The 21,405-nt window shown below is 38.1% G+C and overlaps 2 protein-coding genes and 1 pseudogene across 2 annotated transcripts; 2 read left to right on the top strand and 1 right to left on the bottom strand.

Moving 5' to 3' along the window:
- The first annotated feature begins 4,047 nt into the window (after positions 1 to 4,047).
- Positions 4,048 to 6,001, top strand: LOC117918166 (annotated as a pseudogene).
- A 1,094-nt stretch (positions 6,002 to 7,095) lies between these two features.
- On the top strand, positions 7,096 to 8,133 carry LOC117918165 (mitogen-activated protein kinase kinase kinase 17-like). The gene has a single exon (XM_034834680.1). It carries the CDS (start codon positions 7,096 to 7,098, stop codon positions 8,131 to 8,133), a length of 1,038 nt encoding a protein of 345 aa, XP_034690571.1.
- A 319-nt stretch (positions 8,134 to 8,452) lies between these two features.
- Positions 8,453 to 20,214, bottom strand: LOC117917679 (ABC transporter C family member 5). The gene is made up of 11 exons (XM_034834033.1): positions 17,391 to 20,214; positions 16,947 to 17,267; positions 16,783 to 16,869; positions 15,395 to 16,084; positions 15,090 to 15,254; positions 13,496 to 13,790; positions 12,835 to 13,049; positions 10,855 to 11,160; positions 10,621 to 10,684; positions 10,270 to 10,509; positions 8,453 to 9,159 (listed from the first exon to the last, which is right to left on the bottom strand). Exons 1-11 carry the CDS (start codon positions 19,491 to 19,493, stop codon positions 9,047 to 9,049), a joined length of 4,599 nt encoding a protein of 1,532 aa, XP_034689924.1. The 5' UTR covers positions 19,494 to 20,214; the 3' UTR covers positions 8,453 to 9,046.
- Positions 20,215 to 21,405: the final 1,191 nt, after the last annotated feature.

Here is a 21,405-nt window from a genome sequence, read left to right as displayed (position 1 = left end):
GATAATTTATCTGCAAGATGGATAATGAGAGTGAAACTCAAGTGGACTCTAATGCAAGTGGAAGAAGAGATCCCGAATGGAAGTATACTCCTTTGGTTAATGAAAAAAAATTGAACACCATCATATGCATTTTTTGTGATAAAGTAACCAAATGAGACATATATAAACACAAACAACATCTTGTTAGTGGATATAGAAATGCTAAAAAGTGTAGAAGATGTCCGGAACATGTTAGAGAAGAAATGGAAGAGTATATGAATTCCAAGAAAAGTAAAAAAGAACAAATGAATATGGGAAGCGAAAATGTTAATGAAGATTTTTTTTGATTTAGAAGATGAAGATTTTGGTGAGGATATTAATAGTAGAATGAATGCCACCAACATTTATAGTGGAGGTAGTAACCGAGGAGGAAGTGGTGGTAGGTTGTTTTCTTAAAAAAAACCAAGAAAAAAAGTCATATGGATCATTTTTCCACTCCTAATGCAGAGATGGTTGTTCAAAATCGAAGAAGTGGGAAAATGAAACAAACTACCATCAATGATGCCTACAAAAAAAAAAAAAAAGTAAGAGAAAGAGCTTGTATGGTTATCACAAGGTGGATGTATCAGGTTGTTATTTCATTTAATGCAGTCACATATCCGAGTTTCCAACCAATGATTGAGGCTATTTGTGATGTCCCACATCGGATAGGGGAGCAAGTTCCTGGCGCTATATATGTAGAGACTCCTCTTAACCAAGTAGACGCGTTTTAAAGCCGTGAGGGCTCTCTTGGGCCCAAAGCGGACAATATCTACATGGTTGGGTGCGGGTCGTTACAAATGGTATCAGAGCCGATCCCCGACCCCGGTGTGGGGGTTTGTTTGGCTCCGTAAGGGGTGTTTGTCTGTTTGACCCCGCAATCCCATGGGACACAACGAGGACGTTGTGTCTGCATGGGGGGGTGTTTGTGATGTCCCACATCGGATAGGGGAGCAAGTTCCTTGCGCTATATATGTAGAGACTCCTCTTAACCAAGTAGACGCGTTTTAAAGCCGTGAGGGCTCTCTTGGGCCCAAAGCGGACAATATCTACATGGTTGGGTGCGGGTCGTTACGTGTTTGTGATGTCCCACATCGGATAGGGGAGCAAGTTCCTGGCGCTATATATGTAGAGACTCCTCTTAACCAAGTAGACGCGTTTTAAAGCCGTGAGGGCTCTCTTGGGCCCAAAGCGGACAATATCTACATGGTTGGGTGCGGGTCATTACAAATGGTATCAGAGCCGATCCCCGACCCCGGTGTGGGGGTTTGTTTGGCTCCGTAAGGGGTGTTTGTCTGTTTGACCCCGCAATCCCATGGGACACAACGAGGACGTTGTGTCTGCATGGGGGGGTGTTTGTGATGTCCCACATCGGATAGGGGAGCAAGTTCCTGGCGCTATATATGTAGAGACTCCTCTTAACCAAGTAGACGCGTTTTAAAGCCGTGAGGGCTCTCTTGGGCCCAAAGCGGACAATATCTACATGGTTGGGTGCGGGTCGTTACACTATTGGTCAATATAGTGTGGGTATGAAGGGACCAACTCTTCATGAGATAAGAGTTACTAACCTTAAGAAAGAATTGGCTCTCACAATAGATTTGATGAAAGATCATATGGTGGAATGGAAAAAAAATGGATGTTCAATTATGTCGAATGGACGGACCGATAGGAAAGAGAGAACTTTGGTGAACTTTTTGATTAATTAATCAAAGGGAACCATGTTAATGCAATCTATTAATACTTCTTCAATGATTAAGACGGGAGAAAAAATGTTTGAGTTACTTGACAAATGGGTAGAGCAAGTTGGTGAGGAGAATGTTATTCAAGTTATAACAAATAATCACTCAAGTTATGTGATAGTAGGTAATAAATACTATTTCTTGAATTTTTATTTACTTTTAAAATTTTAATTATTTATCTTGAGAACTTATGTAAATTTATTATCTACAATGTCACATAGGGAGGTTGTTAGAACTAAAGCGCATGCATTTGTATTGGATACCATGTGCTGCACATTACCTTGACTTGATGTTGGAAGATATTGGAAAGCTACCAAACATTAGAGGAAATTGGAGAGGGCTATATCACTAAATGAGTATATTTATAATCGCTTAGGGCTACTCAACATGATGAGGCGGTTTACTTGACAAAGGGAATTGCTTAGGCCTGCTAAGACTCAGTTTGCAACTGCTTTCATCACATTGTCGCGATTGCATGAACAAAAAAACAACTTGAGGAAGATGTTTATAAGCTCAAATTGGTCAGATAGTAAATAAGCAAAAGAATAGAAAGGGAAAACTATAGCCAACATAGTTCTAATGCCTTCATTTTGGAACACTATTGTATTTTGCTTAAAAGTTTCGGGTTCCCTAGTTCGTGTGCTTCGTTTGGTTGATGGTGAAAAAAAAGCTCCTATAGGATACATCTATGAGGCCATGAATAGAGATAAGGATACAATTGTGAGAAGTTTTAATGGAAATGAAGAGAAGTACAAAGAAATCTTCAACATTATTGATAAGAGGTGAGAGATTCAGCTTCATCGGCCTTTGCATGCAACATGGTACTTTTTGAACCCAAAATTCTTTTATGATAAACCAGAAATAGAGCATGATGCAGAGATTATGAGTGATTTGTATAAATGCATCTTAAGGCTAACAAGAGACCCTGCTAAGCAAGAAAAAGTTGTGGCCGAAGTGAGTTTGTACACAAATGCCCAAGGACTATTCGAGAATGAGTTAGTTGTTAGGACAAGGAAGACTAGAGCATTAGGTTAGTTATTTAGTTTTGTTTATTTAAATTATTAGATTGTATTTTTGCTAAAATAGGTGAATTGTTTCACTAAATTGTTAATATCTATACTACAATTGAATGGTGGGCTGCATATGGAGCTTCAGCTCCAAATTTGCAAAGGTTTGCAATGAAATTCATATACTTAACATGCAGTGCATCAGTTTGTGAACAGAATTGGAGCATCTTTGAAAATGTAAGTGACCTAAATAATTACAAGTTAAAACTTTAAAATATATTTATGAGCTTATGAATTTTTGCAGATTCATAGCAAGAGGAAAAATAGGTTAGATCATCGACACTTAAATGATTTGATATATATTAAGTATAATTGAGCCTTGAAGAGAAGATACAATGAACGTAACACCATTGACCCAATTTCTTTGAAAGATATAAATGATAATAATGAATGGTTGATATGAAGAATTGAAGATGAGGATTCTCATGGAGGTGCACACGATGATTTTGTATTTGATGTAATTTGACATGGAGTGATGTTGCTAGAGCTACTGGAGTTGAGAAGGCCAGGTTTGATACTAGAGCTAGTGCTAGAGCAAACTCAAACATAATACCACCAATGAGGAAGATAGCTTCAAGTTTTAGAATTTTGTCTTCTCATTCACTAATAGATGAAGATGAAGATGGAGACATGGTTGATTCAGCAGATGAAGAAGATGGGGTAGACTACAAATGTGATGATGATGATGATGATTTTGTTGATTTAGAGGAAGAGTGATGATTGCTTGTTGTGGACAAATTTCATGTTTTGGTTTAGAAACTTTGGATTTGGATATGTATTAGGCTATTAACAATATGGATTTGGATTTTTTTTTTATGTTGATTAAATTAAAGTTTTGGATGATATTTAACTATTTATGTGTTTAGGACAAATAAATGATTGTTAAATTTGATTATATTATATAAAAATATATATGTAAATTAGAGTGAGACTCACTTCACTAAAGCTCGCGCCTTCAGTGCACCTTGCGCGTTAGGCTCCAAGACTACTTTACGCCTTGAGCCTTTAAAAACTATGGTTCAAACCAAGTTTGAAAAGTTTCCACAACAACCTTTCTAGATTGTTTTTGTTTGTCATGATTCATGCCATTAACCAAAGCCAGACGGCTAGCCTTACTTGACCTTATGTCTCCATCCACCCAGCACAACCTGTAAAAACAACTACCCTTCCACTTCTTATTCCATGCCCATTTATTTTTTCTCTTATAGCTACCAAACTCTATCATGGCTTCCTCTATTTCCTACTTTCTCTTCTTTTCCTCTCTACTCTTCATTTCATCCTCTAATGCTCAGTCATTGTTCAGGCCTCATGCCCTTGTTGTTCTCATCTCAAAAAATGGTTCTACTCTCCAATATGTGACCAGTATCAACCAAATGATCCCCCTTGTGCTTTTCCAACTTGTGGTTGATCTTAGGGGTCAGTTCTTATGGGTTGATTGTGAGCAAAATTACGTGTCTTCCTCATACCGCCCGACGCAGTACAAGTTAGCCCAATGCTTAGTAGCCAAGGCCAATGGCTATGGGAATTTCTTCTCAGCTTCTAAGCTAGGGTGCAACAACAACACATGCGGTGTCCTGTCGGATAACACAATGACCCGCACTGCCTCCAATGACGAGCTTGTTGTAGATGTTGTATCAGTCTAAGCCACTAATGGGTCAAACCCAGGTAAATCAGTCTCTGTGTCCAAGTTCCTCTTCTCCTATGCTCCAACCTCCCTGGTGGAAGGCCTTGCTAGTGAGGCCAAGGGCATGGCCGGACTAGGCTGGATGCATATTGCACTTCCTTCACAATTCGCATATGCTTTTAACTTCCATATAAAATTTTCCATATGTTTATCTTCTTCAACCATAGTTGATGGCATCATATTCTTGGGTGATGGCCCTTATGGGCTGCTCCTTAATGTAGACGCCTCTCAGTTACTCATCTACACCCCACTGATTCTCAATCCTGTGAGCATAGTTTCCACTTACTCTCAAGGCGAGTCTTCTATAGAATATTTATTTGGAGTAAAGTCCATTTAGATCAATGAAAAGGTTCCCATTGAACACATCCTTGTTGTCCATTAATAGTAAGGCGTTAGAGAGACAAAGATCAACACAGTCAACCCTTACACTATCATGGAGACTACCATTTACAGTGCCTTCACTAAGGCCTTCATTAGCATGACCGTCTCCATGAACATCACTAGAGTGGCAACAGTAGCACCATTCAACGTCTACTTCAACTCAAAGAATGTGTATAGCACATAGGGCGGGGTAACTATTCCTACCATCGGTCTTGTTCTGCAAAACAACAACATGGTCTGGAGAATTTTCGGAGCGAATTCAATGGTGTTTGTCCATGGTGATGTGTTGTGCCTTGGATTTGTTGATGGAGGAGAAAACCCTAGTGTTGATGCTTGATCAACTGTAGTCAGATCTCCCTTGTGTTGTGTCACATAGAGCCTCTTCCCTATATAAAGGATGTCCGGATAAGGTGTCCGGACACGCCCATCCGAAGCTTAAGTCAAACACAGGTGGGTTGGAACCCTTTTGAGAGGAGAGTGAATAGGCCAGTTTAGATGTGTGTACCTAGGTTATGCTTCAGGAGGGCTTTTATAGTGATTTGGAGGGAGTCATTGTAGTGCTGAGTTGACACTTTGACTTTCTCTACAATGATGGTTATCCTGTAGGTGGCAGGGCAATCATCATAGTTTAAAGCGGCTAGTAGGTGTCGTCAGATGATGCATCATGATGCAGCTACCCGTCATTTCAGCTTGCTTGGAGGTATGGGACAGTGTGAGACAATCCATTGACATGGATGTAAGGGTAGGAGAAAATCCCATTAGTCATTACCATGTCAAATGGAAACAATTATATGTAGCAAAGGAGACTTGGAAGCTAGCTAGAAGATGTTGCCCGCTCTGGGGGCCCTGGTGTTATCTGCAAGGTGCATATGTGGTCTAAATAGAATGCTCCAGGCACTACGACATCTATCCAGACAGTATTGAGGGCACGCGACACGTGGTCTGACATGTGGAAGAGAGTCCCCACACCCAGAACTTCAATTGTTATTGGAGGGTACCAATTGGAGGACAACCTTATATAGTTTGATCTAGCTGCATCAAGGCTTGGGTTCAACTCCTCTCTCCTCTTTAGCCAAACCACATGCTCTAACTTCAACTTCACATCCAATTAAACCTTTCAGAGGATCTTCACATAGGTTTAACAGTATGAATAAGGAAGGAGCCATGAGGCCTTGAACCATCACTTTGTTTTGGAATGTGGTAATCCTATATGAGAAGAAATGTTCCCAACAAATGGAAAGTGAAGTTTTGGGAAAGTGATGGGTGTTTAATTTATTCCATGGTTTTGTTTAATGAACTTTGAAAGTTGTTAATGACCAAGTCAATCATAAGTCTAAAAAATTATTAATTTTATTCTATTGAGTTGATTATATATTTTTAAATTGTTTGAGTAATGTTTAAATTACAAAAATTCAAAGAAAAATGCGAGAAAAAGAAGAAAAATAGAAAAAAAAAAAGAGAAAATAAATATAAAAATAAAAAAAGATTTAAAGTCAATAAATCATTTTTATAGGTTACTTCAAGTTTATTTAATTTATTTCAATTCTTTTATATAAATATTAAATAATTTAAAATTTTATAAATTTATAACTAATTTTTAATTATATTTCACTTTTTTTATATTTTTTATAATAACATTAAATATAAAAAATTATTTTTTAAATATTTTTCTTCTTAAAAATCAAATATAATTTAATTTTTATATAAAAAAATTAAAATAAATAAAATAAATTAAAAGTTATATATAAAATATAATTTATTGAATTAACATTATTTTTTCTTGACTCCACAAAATATTAAAAATGAAAAACAATTTATGTAAATTTGATAAATTTTTTAATTTTATTGACCCAAAAATTTAAATTTTTTTAGAGAAATCTAAAAATTAATTCGAGATAATCAGGTTGTTGATTAAGGTTTTGAGATAATGAAACTCTGTTTGGAGTTGAAACAGGGCTGGATTTAGAAGTTAGGCTTGAGCCCGCGTTTGTGTGACCGTTGGAAATCCCGCGTTGTGTGACCGTTAGGGATTTGAAAATCCCGCGTTGTGTGACCGTTAGGGATTTGAAAATCCCGCCTTTTTCAGGTTAGAAAGAGCATTTGGGATTTCAATTTATTAACAGCTGGATCTTCCAAGAACCCTATAAACCCAAGACTTCCCTCTGTTTTCAGAAAAAGTACTTCATCTGCGATCACGGAGATAAACATGGGGATGGCGAAAAGACGTAGGGATGAGGATGACGACAATTACGAATGGATGATCAGAAGATGCTTTCCATTCAATGTTGCGAGGAGGATCTTCTTTCATGGAGGAGGCCTGGACAATTCTGATGGTCTGACTTGGATTCGAAGCCACAAGCTGGGCCAAGGAAGCTTTGCGTCTGTATACTCTGCAAAATTGAGATCAAAATCACCGGTTGTTTTCATTGATGATAACGGCGGCAGTCGCATCATGCCCTCTGAATTGGCGGTGAAATCAGCGGAAACCTCCAAAGCGTCATCCCTCCGCAGAGAAATGGAGATTCTTGGTGTTCTGAATTCCAGTTCGTATGTGGTGCGCTGTTATGGGGATGAAATCACAAGGACGGGTGACGGAAAACTTTACTACAATATATTGCTGGAGAAGTGTTGTGGGGGTAGTTTGGGTAGTCGGATCAGGAATTCTGGTGGGGTTGGATTGCCGGAGAATGAGGTGAGGTGCTATACTCGGGATATAGTTCGAGGACTCTGTTATATTCACGGCCATGGTTATGTCCACTGCGACATAAAACCCGATAATATTCTACTAGTGCCGACTTGTTGCAATGGTTTCAGAGCAAAGATTGGTGATTTTGGGTTGGCCAAGGAAGCCTATTATGACCCTGCAGATGAGGATGATGAGGGATGCAGTGGGGTGAGAGGTACTTTCCGATACATGTCCCCTGAATTATTGACACATAACATGCAGTGTTGGCTTTCAGATATATGGGCCCTTGGGTGTGTGGTGATAGAAATGATCACTGGGAAGCTGGTCTGGAGTTGTGAACAATTTGAAGGGTCCGACATGAGAGATCTTCTGAGGCGGATAGCTTACAGCCCTGAACTCCCAGCATTTCCAAGTGACATTTCAGAGCAAGGGAGGCATTTCTTGGAAAGTTGTCTTCATAGGGACATTGACGAGAGGTGGTCAGCCCTTATGCTATTGCGGCACCCTTTTCTATCAGAGGATGGCCAGAGATCTGTAAGCAACCTCTTAATGGAATAAGGCGGGTCAGAACATCAAGTTTCAAGTTTTAAAGGGCAAAGAAGTGTATACTATGTACAGGGCAAGGCTGAAGGCAGTGGGTTAAGGCGGGTTTTCTTTTCCTCTGAATGGAGTAAGGTCTGATGAGGACTCCTATCAAGCCAAAAGGAGGAGAAAGCTTGGGCAAGGAAATATGAGAGCATGGAGTGTATTAGTTTAGGGGACCGAATGGTCAGATGCTTTATTCAATTGTACACTTTTGTAAAAACCATCATACAATACATCATTGTTGTAACATGTGATTGAATGAAAGTCGCAAAGTTCCAAGGTCATACATGTGTGTATCGAATTCTTACCATGATTGATGAGAATAATTTTCAAGAGTTTAAAGATTCATACATGGAAGTACAAAGACTTTAATAGGTTGGCTATGATTTAAGGGCGGGCAGAGAGAGTAAGAATGCAAGAAGAACAAGGGCTGGAATTTGAACCATGCAGAATTGTTTTAACATAATTTCTGCAGTTGAAACAGTGGAATACACATTTGACTCTCTAATTAATGCTCTACAAGTAAAACTAATGAAGCAAGAACCTAGTTTTATTGCACATTCTCGAAACAAATGGGCCGCATTTCTTACTATTCACCTAATTATTACCAACCTCACCCAACCCTGACTTATTTTCTCTATGAAGGCATATGCCAACCATGCATGAATCCTCCAGTCCTGCTTTAAAAGTGGCTACTAATTATCCCTTCAACACTTAAACCAAATTGTTTTCTTCTTCTTGGCCTGTGGTTCCCTTTTAGTCTCCCATCTCTTTTCCAGAAGCTGAAGCTGCCGCTGCCGCCACCACAAGAAGAGCAGTATTCTTAGAGTAGTTGTATGTTCTTGTTGCTTTTATAACTGCAAGGTTTTGAGGCACACCATCTAATTCAAAAATCTGGAATGCCACTTGACCTGGATGAGTACTCGGTGACCAACTTCAGGAACATGGATGATTTGTCCTCTAATAGTCGTGCTGGCGTATCAAACTCTGCAACTCGACCTGCCAAGTTTCCCAAAATTAAGTTCCATTAGCACTCACATGGAGAGTCTGTCCATCAACATAAATGGCAGAGTACTTCAAATGACCTTTTATACACCATAAAATGCTCAGAAGTTTGATTTAGCAGATCTCAAGTTTCATCATTTAATCCCAAATTCTCTTGATATCATGGATTTTCTTTTTCAAACATTGAAACTCAAGCAGCAATACAAAACAGAAGCAGAAGCAACTCTGATTTTCAAGAGTACAGCAAAAAAAGCAATGAAACAAGAAGGGTATGCAACAAACTAACAGTGGAATATAAATGATTAAAAAAAAAAAAACAAACACAACCATGAAATCCCCAATATTGTATCTTGTTTCCAAGGGAGAGAATGGATGAAAAACAAGATGCAGAACCATGTAGCGAGCATTACAACCTAAATTAGTTACCAAGATTTCAATTTTCCTTTTATTATGATTCGTCTTCTCTGCTGAAGATTGCAGCCATGAAGAACTATTTCCTTTTTCTTTGTTTTTTTTTTTTTCGGTTTAATTTTCTGACAACTAGGAAAAACTTACTCCCATATTGGTGCTGTATAAAGCTTCATTGATGGCACAAAAGGGACTCCCATGACTTTGAAAGACATAAAACTAGTTCCAAAAATTGGACCCTTCACCAATGCATCTGTCAATTCAAGTTCCCTAAAGACAACACTATAAATATTCTCATCTTCTCCTAGTCTAATTAAAATACCGGTGAATGACGAAGGAACTGTTTCCAACTATACCTAATGCCATCAATAAGTTCAGAACATGATCATACAATAATCTCAAATTTGCAAAATAAAAGGATAGTCAAGATTGTAATGATCTTAAAATCTTTCCAACCATGTGGTTTAGGTTGAAATTGTTGAATCCTACCTCAGTAGCCCAACAACATTCTCAATAGAACCATTAATCAGTTTTAAAAACATCTTGCAATCAAAATGGAAACTTTAAATTTTAGAAATCTGGTTCAGACATATAACTTTGCCTACCATCACTTCAAAACTATTAGCTACTAATTATCTTTTGCACTGGCACAAAATTTTATCTGTTGAATTAAAGAAGTGGGATAAAGGCAAATACCATCACTGAGGACCAGAACAAGATCGCTATCGATAACGGTTGGGATCCGATGCGCAATAGTGCATACAGTGCAGTTCTGGAATTCAGTTCGGATAATCTTCTGGATAAGATTATCTGTGGCTGTATCAACTGAAGCAGTCGCTTCATCAAGCACCAAAATTCTTGCCTGTTTAAGCAAAGCCTGGCCCAGGGAAACCAGTTGCCTTTGCCCAACACTCCAATTATCTCCATTCTCGAGCACTGTCAATTTCACATACAATACAACTGACTAATTAGCTACAAACAACCTCAAAAAGCTTCTACAAACATTGTTGATGGTAGGCAAAGTTGATGTTCAAAATGTGTATGTACCTGGCGTATCAAGCTTTTGCTCTTTTTGGCGGATTACATCCCCAAGCTGAGACTTATCAAGTGCCTGTACCACATCAAGACAAAGTATTTAGTGGGAGCATTTTGTTATTGTGGGCATATTAACAAATTCAGGACCTTTGGAACAATTATATATCAAGGAATAAGACAAAAAAATAAAATAAAAAATAAAAAAAGTGAAATGGCTTGGAAGCCAATGGTTAATGGCAATTTTACCTGCCAAATTTCCTGGTCGGAGTGCTCTTCAAGGGGATCAAGATTGCCTCTAATTGTCCCTTCAAGCAAGGTAGGATCTTGAGGTATTATACTCAGACGGCTACGAATGTCATGAAGGCCAATTGTTGAAATATCAATGTTGTCAATTATGATCTTCCCACCTGCTGGTTCAATCATTCGGAATAGCGCCTGGATCAAAGTCGATTTACCACTTCCAGTACGCCCAACAATTCCAATTTTATTACCACCAGGAAATTTGCAGGTTACACTATGAAGCACAACAGGAAGACTTTCCTTGTAGCGGACCTATAAGAACAGATTAATCAGCAGGAAATTCTGTGAACAAATTTGCATTGACTGAACTTTTCACTCCAACTATAAGAAAAAATTGTTAAGCTATAAAATATTCTTTCTATTAGGTTTTAATCCTAAATAAATAAATATTGCAACCAGAAACCAACTTTTTTTTTTATCCTAAAAAATTCTGGCAACCTGAATCCAGCTTATTAAACTGAAGTCAGGTTCTATTCTAAAGAAAGACGGTCATAGGAAGAGTAAAAAATAAAGTGCCATGACACTATTCCCTGCTTATATTATGCATATGAAACAACAACAAAACAAAATATACACTATTAACTGGAATTTATCCAAACAAAAATATTATATCCGTAAAATTACAAATTTGAATTTCATTATTTTCCCACACTTCTCTTTCAGGAGAAAAAAAAACAAAAACAAAAATCAGAATAACCAAGACCCAAGCTTTTCAGTGAGGCTGTAGTTTGAGCAAACTAGCAAATCAAGTCCATTTCTCTTTAATTGACCAAATTTTGAATTATAACTGATTAATAATAAAAAAATAAAATGTAATTACTAGAAGAAAGAAAGAAATATGGGGGTGCTGATGGCTAAATGATGAAGAAACAACTGAAAGTGTGAAAGGAATGCACGATGCGAGTTTAGGTATGCCATCCAGACCTGCCTCAAGTGGCAAGGGTTTGGGGAGGGGATATGGGGGGGGGGGGTGGGGTTCCAAGTTTGGGTCTTGGCACGACCATAAAAAAAAAAAGGTTATGCAAGTATGATCTATACTACTACAAGACTTGTTGCTTCTGAATGGTAATGACACCATAACTTAATAGGCCTGAGAAGCACTCAACTTAGTTCAACATGTGTATGGAGCACATTATGACACTTTTTTTTTATAACCAATGATATTATAAGTTCCATCAATTCAAGAACTACGCATTACTAAGCTTGGTGACTCAAGGTTTGGAATTTTAGGATAAGCCTTATATAAGATGTCAAGGATTCCAAAGTTAAAGTTGCAGTGCTGCTATCTCACTTGCATAGCACTTCACATTGCAATTGTGTCCCTTAAAAATAGTCAGTTGTGTTAGAACTTGGCTGAGTTCTCACATATGGAAAGCCTTATAATTAAATATTTTTTATTCCAATGTGTGTCATAATCTTATTCAAAAAACGGTAAAAATAAATATGAAAAATCCCATGAAGAGGAAAAGTGTTTTTAGTAGAATTGTTTCTCTAAAAGCGTTTTTTGAAAGAATCACCTATCAAGTGCTCCCCAGGAAGCACCACAAGTGATTTTTAACATTTTAAAAGTGCTTTCTAAATTTTTCCAAACACTTTTTAAGCTAGAATTGTTTTCTAAAAGTACTGTCAAATGAACTCTAAATAATAATAACTACTTGAACCAAGAAGCTAACTTAACTAGGTGACTCATGAATGATGAATGGTCAACTCTGACATACTAACAACATATTTGGGCACCTTTTGAATGCATGAAACCTCGAACTGTAGCAGGGCTTAAGGAAATTTACAAACACATGCATGCACACCCACAATATAAAAACAAACAGCTGCACTTGGAACCATGCCACCAAGTATAAATAGATATGGCACCTTGTCAAGAAGTAGAATAAATGCATACAGGAGGTAAGATGAAACTGCAGCACATACCTTTAGATCAATCAGTTCAATTGTTCCATTCTCTGGCCACGAGGATGGAGGGCGAGAGTTCTCAATGATCGGTGGAGCTTCTCCTGGGATTTGGCTGTATTGGTGAATCCTTTCAATGGAAATAATTTTGTTTTCAAGCTTGCAGAAACTAAGTATCCACCGTGATAGTCGAGCATTCAAATTAAGGCCATAAGTAACAGCAAGGCCTGCCATGCCTGTAAAGAACCAGCAGCCACTATTAGCAATAGTATACCAAAATTAGAAGTTATCAAAATTCACTATTTCTAGTTTCCTTCACTAAAAACCCCATATGCACATAAGCTTGGTTCCCATAGTAACATGAGATGAGGTATACAAATCCAGTTTTGTTAAGATACTAAATGCATGCATTGAGACAGACACAGAAACACAGAGCCAGAAACACACACACAAATATAGGAGATATTTTTATATTTTAGCCCATGTAACTGGGCCATGGAAGTGTGGGTGTAGCAATAAAAGTATCACCAGTTCAGTTGTAAAGGATCAGTTCATGTCCCCACTTCCCCGAACAAATAGTGTATGAACTCGTGTTATCTAAAGTCTCATAGAACATATGTACAGAGCAAGTAAGATTCATAATTAGAATAAGCTGATCCACTTAGCAAAAAGCAAAACTCACTTGGGTCAATACTTCCATGTGGGAAGCTCACTAGCAAAATCATGCAAAAGGCAAACACGAAGGTTGAGAGTAACTCCATGCGCAGGCAGAGCCATTCAATAGCAGCAAGACTATAGAAGAAGGGCCGACCAAAGCAATCGAGAAGATAAAGATTCCTCTTCATGAACCTCTTCTCCTGTCCAAATCCTCTAATTGTGGCCGCCCCAGCAATTGATTCACCAAAAAGATGGATAACTGGAGATTTCTGGATGCTAACAATACGAACCAGTTCCCTTGACGAAGCCATGTAATATTTCTGCATTCAGGTACACAATGCTTAAAATTTTACTTCAGGTCCAAACAGCATAAAAAAATTAAAAAATTAAAAATAAAAAAAGTATTCATTTAGAGATTAACATTCACTACCAACTAAAATTATGTAGTTGTTCCTTGCTAACAATCACATAAAATAAAGTTTATAGGCCATGACGCTTAGAATAGTAAAATGTAGCAGAAGGTACGCGTTATTGACCTCTACTCCAAAATTTTCCCTTTTCCATTTTCTGCATTATAGAATGAGTATGATAAAGAAACATCTACAGTTGTACACTTACAACACCAAACAGAATGAGAAATAAAATGCAGAGGGATTAAGGGCTACATTGTATAAACCTTGCATGACACAAAGTACCTTTAGCCACCCAGTAGGCTAAAAAGATGACTGAAGAAGAGCTCTATTGCCAGATTGTTTACACTTATTTAGACATTTTATATCTCCCACTGGAAAGAGGCAAAAGCAGGGCAACATGCATGGAGAAAGGACATGAAAGATCTTTTGTGCTGCTGTTCACCTAGTTAGCATCAATGTATAGGAGACTTCTCCACAAACAGAAGTGTGCCACTAGGAACACTAATAAGACTAATAATATATTAGGAAAACAACCTCTTGATTCTCTGTGTCAAAAGAGAATGAATGTGTCTGGGAGGGAAAATAGGAATGAGTTCTGGTTTTTGTTTTTTCTTTCTGGTTGGATTGGCCATCACAGCAGGTGAATCCTAATTCCATGCCCATGAAAGGATTCCTAAAAGGGATTTTTAATAGACCAGCTTCAATATTGGATGAAGCACATACCAGGAAGGCGGGAAATCTTGTTTGATATGTAAACGTTATGCATCTTGTTCTGCCCCATGAAAAGTTTCATGTTCGAAGGAAGTCAAACCCTTCAAATAACATGGTTTTATTGTATGATAAAGAAGAAGAAAAGACTCCTTAACTGTTATTTATGGCACTCGAGTAAACTCTTATCATGGTCATATGTAAGCAAAATTTAGAGGACACTACTTAAAATCATTTTTTCTTCTAACTCTTTTTCAAGTTAATAGCTGGTATTTTGTTCTAAGTTCAGGTCAGCAAATGGTTTTTATTTCATTTTTATTATTTTTGCTCTTTTTAGGGGATTAGGAGGTGGTCTTAGATGTGTGTTTATCTGTGTGTTGTCTATTTTTTGTTCTTGATACCTCTAAAGCAGAGAATGAAACCATCTCAAACATACATAAAGAGTGGAACATTTTGAAAATTGAGAAATTTAAGATTAGAGATTCAGTCATTATTTACCTGCATCCACAAGCAAGCAATGGCCATTGGAATGACAAGGAGTAAAACTTGCCAGGTAACTTTTGTCATTACACCAACAATACCAAGAAGCTGTATAGTCGTCGAAGCAAACCCACCAAGTCTAAAAGGAATGTCAAGATCCACAACACTTTGATCAATAGACACCTGGTAAATCACAAATGATCCATATGACAATAAATAATGTGAAAGAAGGAAAATGATTTGAAAATAAGCATCACATAGATTGTAATATAAAAAGGACGAGCATATTTTAAGAGGGTATGATCAGTCAACAGAAAACTTACACGATTCAGTATACGTCCAGCTGGAGTAGAGTCAAAGAAAGACATTGGTGCTCGAAACACACTTCTAAGCATCTTTACAAACAATTTCTGCGCAGCTTCTAGACCAAATGTGGCAACCAGAACAGCCCTAACAAATATGAAACAAGAGCTCCCAAAAGCAAGGGCCATAAAAACACCGAGAAGGACCATAGGACTTGTCTTCGGTAGCCCGCCTTCAGTTTGTGGATTTGCCCAAGCCATCCACCAATTACTAGCTATTTGAAGCACCTGAAACAGAGCCTGTGCAAGGATAATCAATGGGATCAATAGGCCTTTATATGCTGCAGCCATATATGACAAATAGATCTTCATGCTGACCCTTCCCCTTTCTCTTTCCTCTTCCTGAACAAGCTGCTTTTTCCTTGCACGTTTTGCTTTCTTTTTTTCCTTAATTGCTTTTTGGTCTGAAGTTGATACACCCTCTTGCACTTCCTTTGCTAAATTTTCAATATTATTTGCCTGTGTGTCACATTTTAACACAACAGATCCATTAGGAGGCATAATTTCATCTGAATCCTCAGATGAGTGACTGGGAATATCCATAGCTTCAATTGCTTCATGATGAGCTGAGACTAAAGTTTTAAAATCAGTTCCAGCTTGTAAAAGATCATCATATTTTCCTGCTTGGATGATATGCCCTCCCTTGAGAACCTGCACAGAATGGAGATGAACATTGGAGATTTCAAGACCATAGCACCACAATCTAATCTCTTCCTCTATGGATTACCTTCTTTCAGCTAAAGAAAGACAATTTTATATAAAACCCGATGAAATTAGTAATTCTAGAAATAAAAGCATGAAGTTGAAGGAAAAAAATAATAATAAATAAATATCTCCCCTCTTTAAGTCGAGCAATCAGAAAAAACGAGATGCTACTTTCTTTAAGGAAAACATAAAGATACACATAAACTCTTTACGTCTGAGATGATCAACTTCAAATATGGGTCCAATTCTGATTAAATATCAAAGCTCAATGTTCTAGTAAAGGCTGTAACAGGCACTCTTTTTTGGTCGAACAATCAATCTAACTTCTCAACTAAAATTTCAGATTAGAAAAATCGTCTAAGTTGCCACTGCATGATTTCTTGAACTTTCACTAAAATTTCATTATGTTTAGAGGAAACTTCCATAAAATGTTAAAATTAGTGTATGGTAATATTTTAACTCCCCAACCATTTTTTTTTCAAGAAAAAAAAAGCACAGCCTTGAAGCTTTTCTATTTTATTGATTATTACATCATGTCTAGATGCAAGGAACAATACATGAATGTCATTGTGCACATTAACATATTACATATGAGTGTCAGAACTAGCAATATATAGAATTAAAGTCAAAAGACAATCCCATACCAGTATCATATCAGCAGCTGGCAGAAATTCAACTTGGTGGGTCACAAAAATCACAGTCTTAGTAGCTAGTGCAGTCATTATGTACTCCTGCAGTTTCATGTAAGAGCTTTAGCCAAAATCCATTCATTTTAATTGCAATATCAACAATTCCATGAGTTTCTAACCTTAAATAATTCCGAACCAGTGTGTGCATCGACAGCACTGAAGGGATCATCAAGTAAATAAATATCCGCATCTTGATAGAGTGCCCTTGCAAGCTGCACTCGTTGCTTCTGGCCACCACTCAAATTTATGCCTCTGTCACCAATAATGGTTTGATCTCCATGTGAGAATAGTTCCAAATCCTTCTTCAGTGAACAAGCATGGAGAACTTTCTTGTACTTTGCCCTATCCATTGGACTGCCAAAAAGGATATTTTCTTCAATATTTCCAGACTGTATCCAAGCTGACTGAGAGACATAAGCAGCAGAACCACATATTCTAACCTGAACATATAAGCAAAATAACATTACAAGTTTTCAACTGTTGCCCATCAAAAAGGTCTTCACTAACCAACAGAAAGGGAATTTGATGTAAGGAAAAAGATAGTTCAGTCAAAACCAGCTTACTTCACCAGAGATTTTCGGAATCTCTCCGAGGATACAAGAGAGAAAGCTCGATTTCCCAGAACCAACCATTCCACATACAGCCACACGCATCCCCCTCTCCACTTTCATTTGTATTCCCGATAATGTCAGCTTTGAAGAAGTAGGGTCCCAGCAGAACTCTCCATTTTTTATTTCTATGGCCATGTTTGTGATGCCTCGTGGCAGAACAATGGTTGCATCTTCCTGCAACTCTTCCTCCTGCAAGAATCCAGAAATTCGATCAAGAGAAACCTTTGTCTGAGCCATCATTGAGACCAAGTCGGGGAAATTCCTAAGCGGTTCTTGAAGGATTCTGAAAGTGGCCAGAGCAGAAAGAACACCTCCTGCTGTGAGCTGAGTACCCAACAAAATTGAAGTACCAAAGGTGATGGCAGCAACAAAAATGGGTGAGCTCCAGAAAATGAATGTAACAAAAGCCTGCGAGTAGAGAGCTTTCCGGAGCCAGTGGAACTCCACATGACGCATTTCCTCCAGCTTCATTCGATACCTGTCCTCCCAAGCATGCAACTTGAGAATCCTCATGTTCCTCAGGCACTCTGAAGTCTTCCTCATCCTATCATCCTTGGCAGCCATTAATTTGTCCTGATAATCTTCTTGCAGTTTTGCAAGTGGAACAGTAACAATAATTGATATAATGGTGGCAATGAATGTAGCAACAGAAGCAATTCCAACATTTTTATATAGAATCGCGAGGGCAAGAATTATTTGCAGGGGAAGCATCCAAATGTCATGAAGATACCAAGAGTAGTCCCCCACTCTCTGAACATCAACAGCCATATAGTTCACAATCTCCCCACTGGTATGGCTTTGCTTGGCTGAGCTCGAGAGCCTTAGTCCTTTGCGATAAACCATTGCAGTTAGAGCCGATCTCACATGCATGCCCAAAATATCAACCCCAAGATACCACTGCCTTGTAGTTAAGGTCTCCACCAATTTTGCTGAGAAGAATATTCCAGCAAGAATATATCCCTCATGAGGAAAGGTCTCATTTCCTCCTAAGTAATCCACAAAATAGCTAATCATGTAAGGACCCACATAGGAAACAAGAGTATTCAGACCAGCAAAGACGGCATTACAAGCTGCCTCCCTCCAAAATGACTTGAGAATTGCCCAAGCTAAAGAAGGCTGCTTTGATGTATTCTCAGCCTTCAATTTCTCCCAATTCGAATTCAAAGCCTTATAATTAGTTTTGGCACGGTCTTTCGGTGCAAGAAGGGGAATGTCCTTTAGCTCAAGTGGTCTCTTTGCCCCAACTGAAAGCAGCGGGTTCAGCCACGAAAGTGTGACCAAACTAAAGAGCCCAGCTTCACTATAAGGTGTGACCTTAAGACACCCTGCTTCTTCTTCAGGCAGCAATGGCTCCTGAAGATCAGAGTTTCTGCGCACTTGTATACCGGTAACACCCCGAATTGCAACAAAAAACAGAAAAGCAAGGGCAGGGGAAGCAGCAAAATTTGCCAAAACATGTGCACTCACATGGTTTAAACCTTCTCTGAAGAACCCTTTGGCATCAACATAAACTGAACACAACCAAATGATAAATGAAACAAACCACCACACCCTCAACAGCAAAGGGAACTTCTCAGACACCTTAAATTTACAATGAAGAGCCGAAACGCTCAACACGAACCAAGCTAAAAATTGAGTTGCAGGTAAGCAAAGAAGCGACCAATTTGCAGTTTTCCCAATCAAAGCCCCTCTGATTAGGCCAATCCCATCAGTGGCTAACACCAAAACTTGCAATAACAAAACATAGAAACAGCAGGACACCGTAGCTATGAAACCCTTACCAATCTCAATATCGCGAATCTCCCTATCAATACTACGCCGAATTGGGTTAGAATTCGCCCCAGAATCATCCTTAATTATTCGAACTCGACCAATACATACGAAAAATTGACGAGCTGATACGATGAAGAGAAACACAAGGAATAATGTCAAATTGATGCAAATTGATGACAGCTCCAATATGGGCAACCCGTTAATTGCTCTCAACAGGGTATGGGATGAGGAGGTGAGGGAAGATGACGATATGAATTTACTCAGCAGAAGAACGATACCCATTATCGGAAAAGAAATTTTGGAGGAGGAGAAGAAGGTCGAAAACACTAAGACGGTGGTGAGTTAAGCAAGAGAGATCGAATCGTGAGAGGGGCATTTCACCATCTGGAAATGGCAGGGAAAAAATGGGTATTTGGAGAGAAAATCTGCAGACACATTGCACATGGAAACAAACAGATTTGCATCATCAACGCATGAAAATGGAGAGAGACAGAGCCACGAAGACAGAGAGAGAAAGAGAGAGAAACAAAATTGTTTTTTTCCTCTCTCTTGAGTGCTCTAGCCTTCTCTCTCTATGTTATCTTGAGAGTACAGAAGCTGACAAGAAGAGGTCCTGAAATTGAAATCGGAGGAAAACCCAGGATAGAAAATCCAAGGCACTGACCTGGGTTTTTCCTGTAAAATCGTTTGGCGAGCCCTGTACAGATTGCCGAGGCAAACAGTCCCCTTTGATAAAGAGAACGTAGCAGAAGCTGCTAGACAGAGAAAGCCCACACCACCATGCAAAGCTACACTCTCATTCTAAGGAATGAAGAACCCATTATAGAGAGAAAAAACTGGAGAGAGAGAGAGAGAGAGAGAGAGAGAGAGAGCGAGAGCGAGAGAGAGAGAGAGATTGCTCTCTGTCCCACCTTTGTTATGGTTCTTTGCGCTTCACTTCCGTGTTGGATTATTGAACTCCTAAAAAGAAAAACCCAAAAAGAAAAAAAGTCGTATGATGTATCACCAGTATGAATGGAAGGTGAGTCTGAAAAAAGAGGTGTCGCCTTGTGGGGCATTCATGTCCCTGAATTCAGTTTATATATACACAAAAAGCTTTAGATAAAGGGGGAGAGAGAATATTTATAGGTAATCTCCCATTGAATATTACATTAAATGAATGGGTACATTTGAGAAATATCAGGATCATGAGAACAGCAAAAAACCAATATTTTCTCTACGTTTCTTAAATACATTTACTGATTCGATTCTGTGGAGAAAATAATGCATAATAGATTTGATATGGCAGAGACTATTTCATATCTTGTTTGAGATGGTTGAAAACTAATTCAGCTAAAAAGAAGAAAAAAAAAAAGTTTTGGTTTAGATGCCTTTTTGCTTACTTTTAATTCAAAGAGTGAAATGTAAAAAGAGAGAAGAAGAGAGAATTGATTGGTGGGCGGCTTTCACTTCACAAAATTTAAGTGTAGTTGGTCATAGTGTTGTGTGTGTTGGCATGATGATAAGCTTTTTGGGGCATTATTATTTTTAGATGTTTGGGTCCATGATTTCAGCCCCTCTTTTCTGCATGCCTATGTGCCTTTTTTTTTTTTTTAATTCATCAAAAAAAAAAAAAAAAAAAAAATGAAAAGAGGACAGCTGAACCCACTCAAGGAATTCAATGAAAAAAGGGCATGATTTTCCTGTCATTGGGTAAGGGACCCAATTTGTTAACAATTTTGTGGTGCCCAAATCATCATATCCCATTGTTTTATGTTGGAGCACAATGTGCTCCCACTTTTCACCTTGTTTGGCTCTTTCTATCAAAGGTGAAAAATATGGCCAAACCTTCATTTTCTCTCCTGGTTCTTTTCAAAATGTTTGGGCATGGTATGGGCAATCAAGACTTCACTCCCTATCTTTTCATGTTTTTGAGTTTTTTTTTCTTTTTGGCTTTTTGAAATGTCTCTCTTCCAAAGAGGCAGTCCACTACCCATTCCACCTTCTATTGTGCAAATCCATGACAAATTGTGTATAGTATGAACAAAATTCAACATCAAATTTGTTTATGGGTTGTTTTGTCTTGTGGGTCATCACAATTCTTTCATTTTTTTTCCCAAGAGAATACTATAAGTCAAATGAATTTATCAATTACTTAAAGAAATCTAATTTCAAAAAGTTTCTTTTCATGATAATAAAAGTATCGCATAATTAT

Source organism: Vitis riparia, chromosome 7 (genome assembly GCF_004353265.1).
Source record: "Vitis riparia cultivar Riparia Gloire de Montpellier isolate 1030 chromosome 7, EGFV_Vit.rip_1.0, whole genome shotgun sequence".
Classification (NCBI taxonomy): domain Eukaryota; kingdom Viridiplantae; phylum Streptophyta; class Magnoliopsida; order Vitales; family Vitaceae; genus Vitis; species Vitis riparia.
This window is presented reverse-complemented; position numbering and strand designations above follow the sequence as displayed.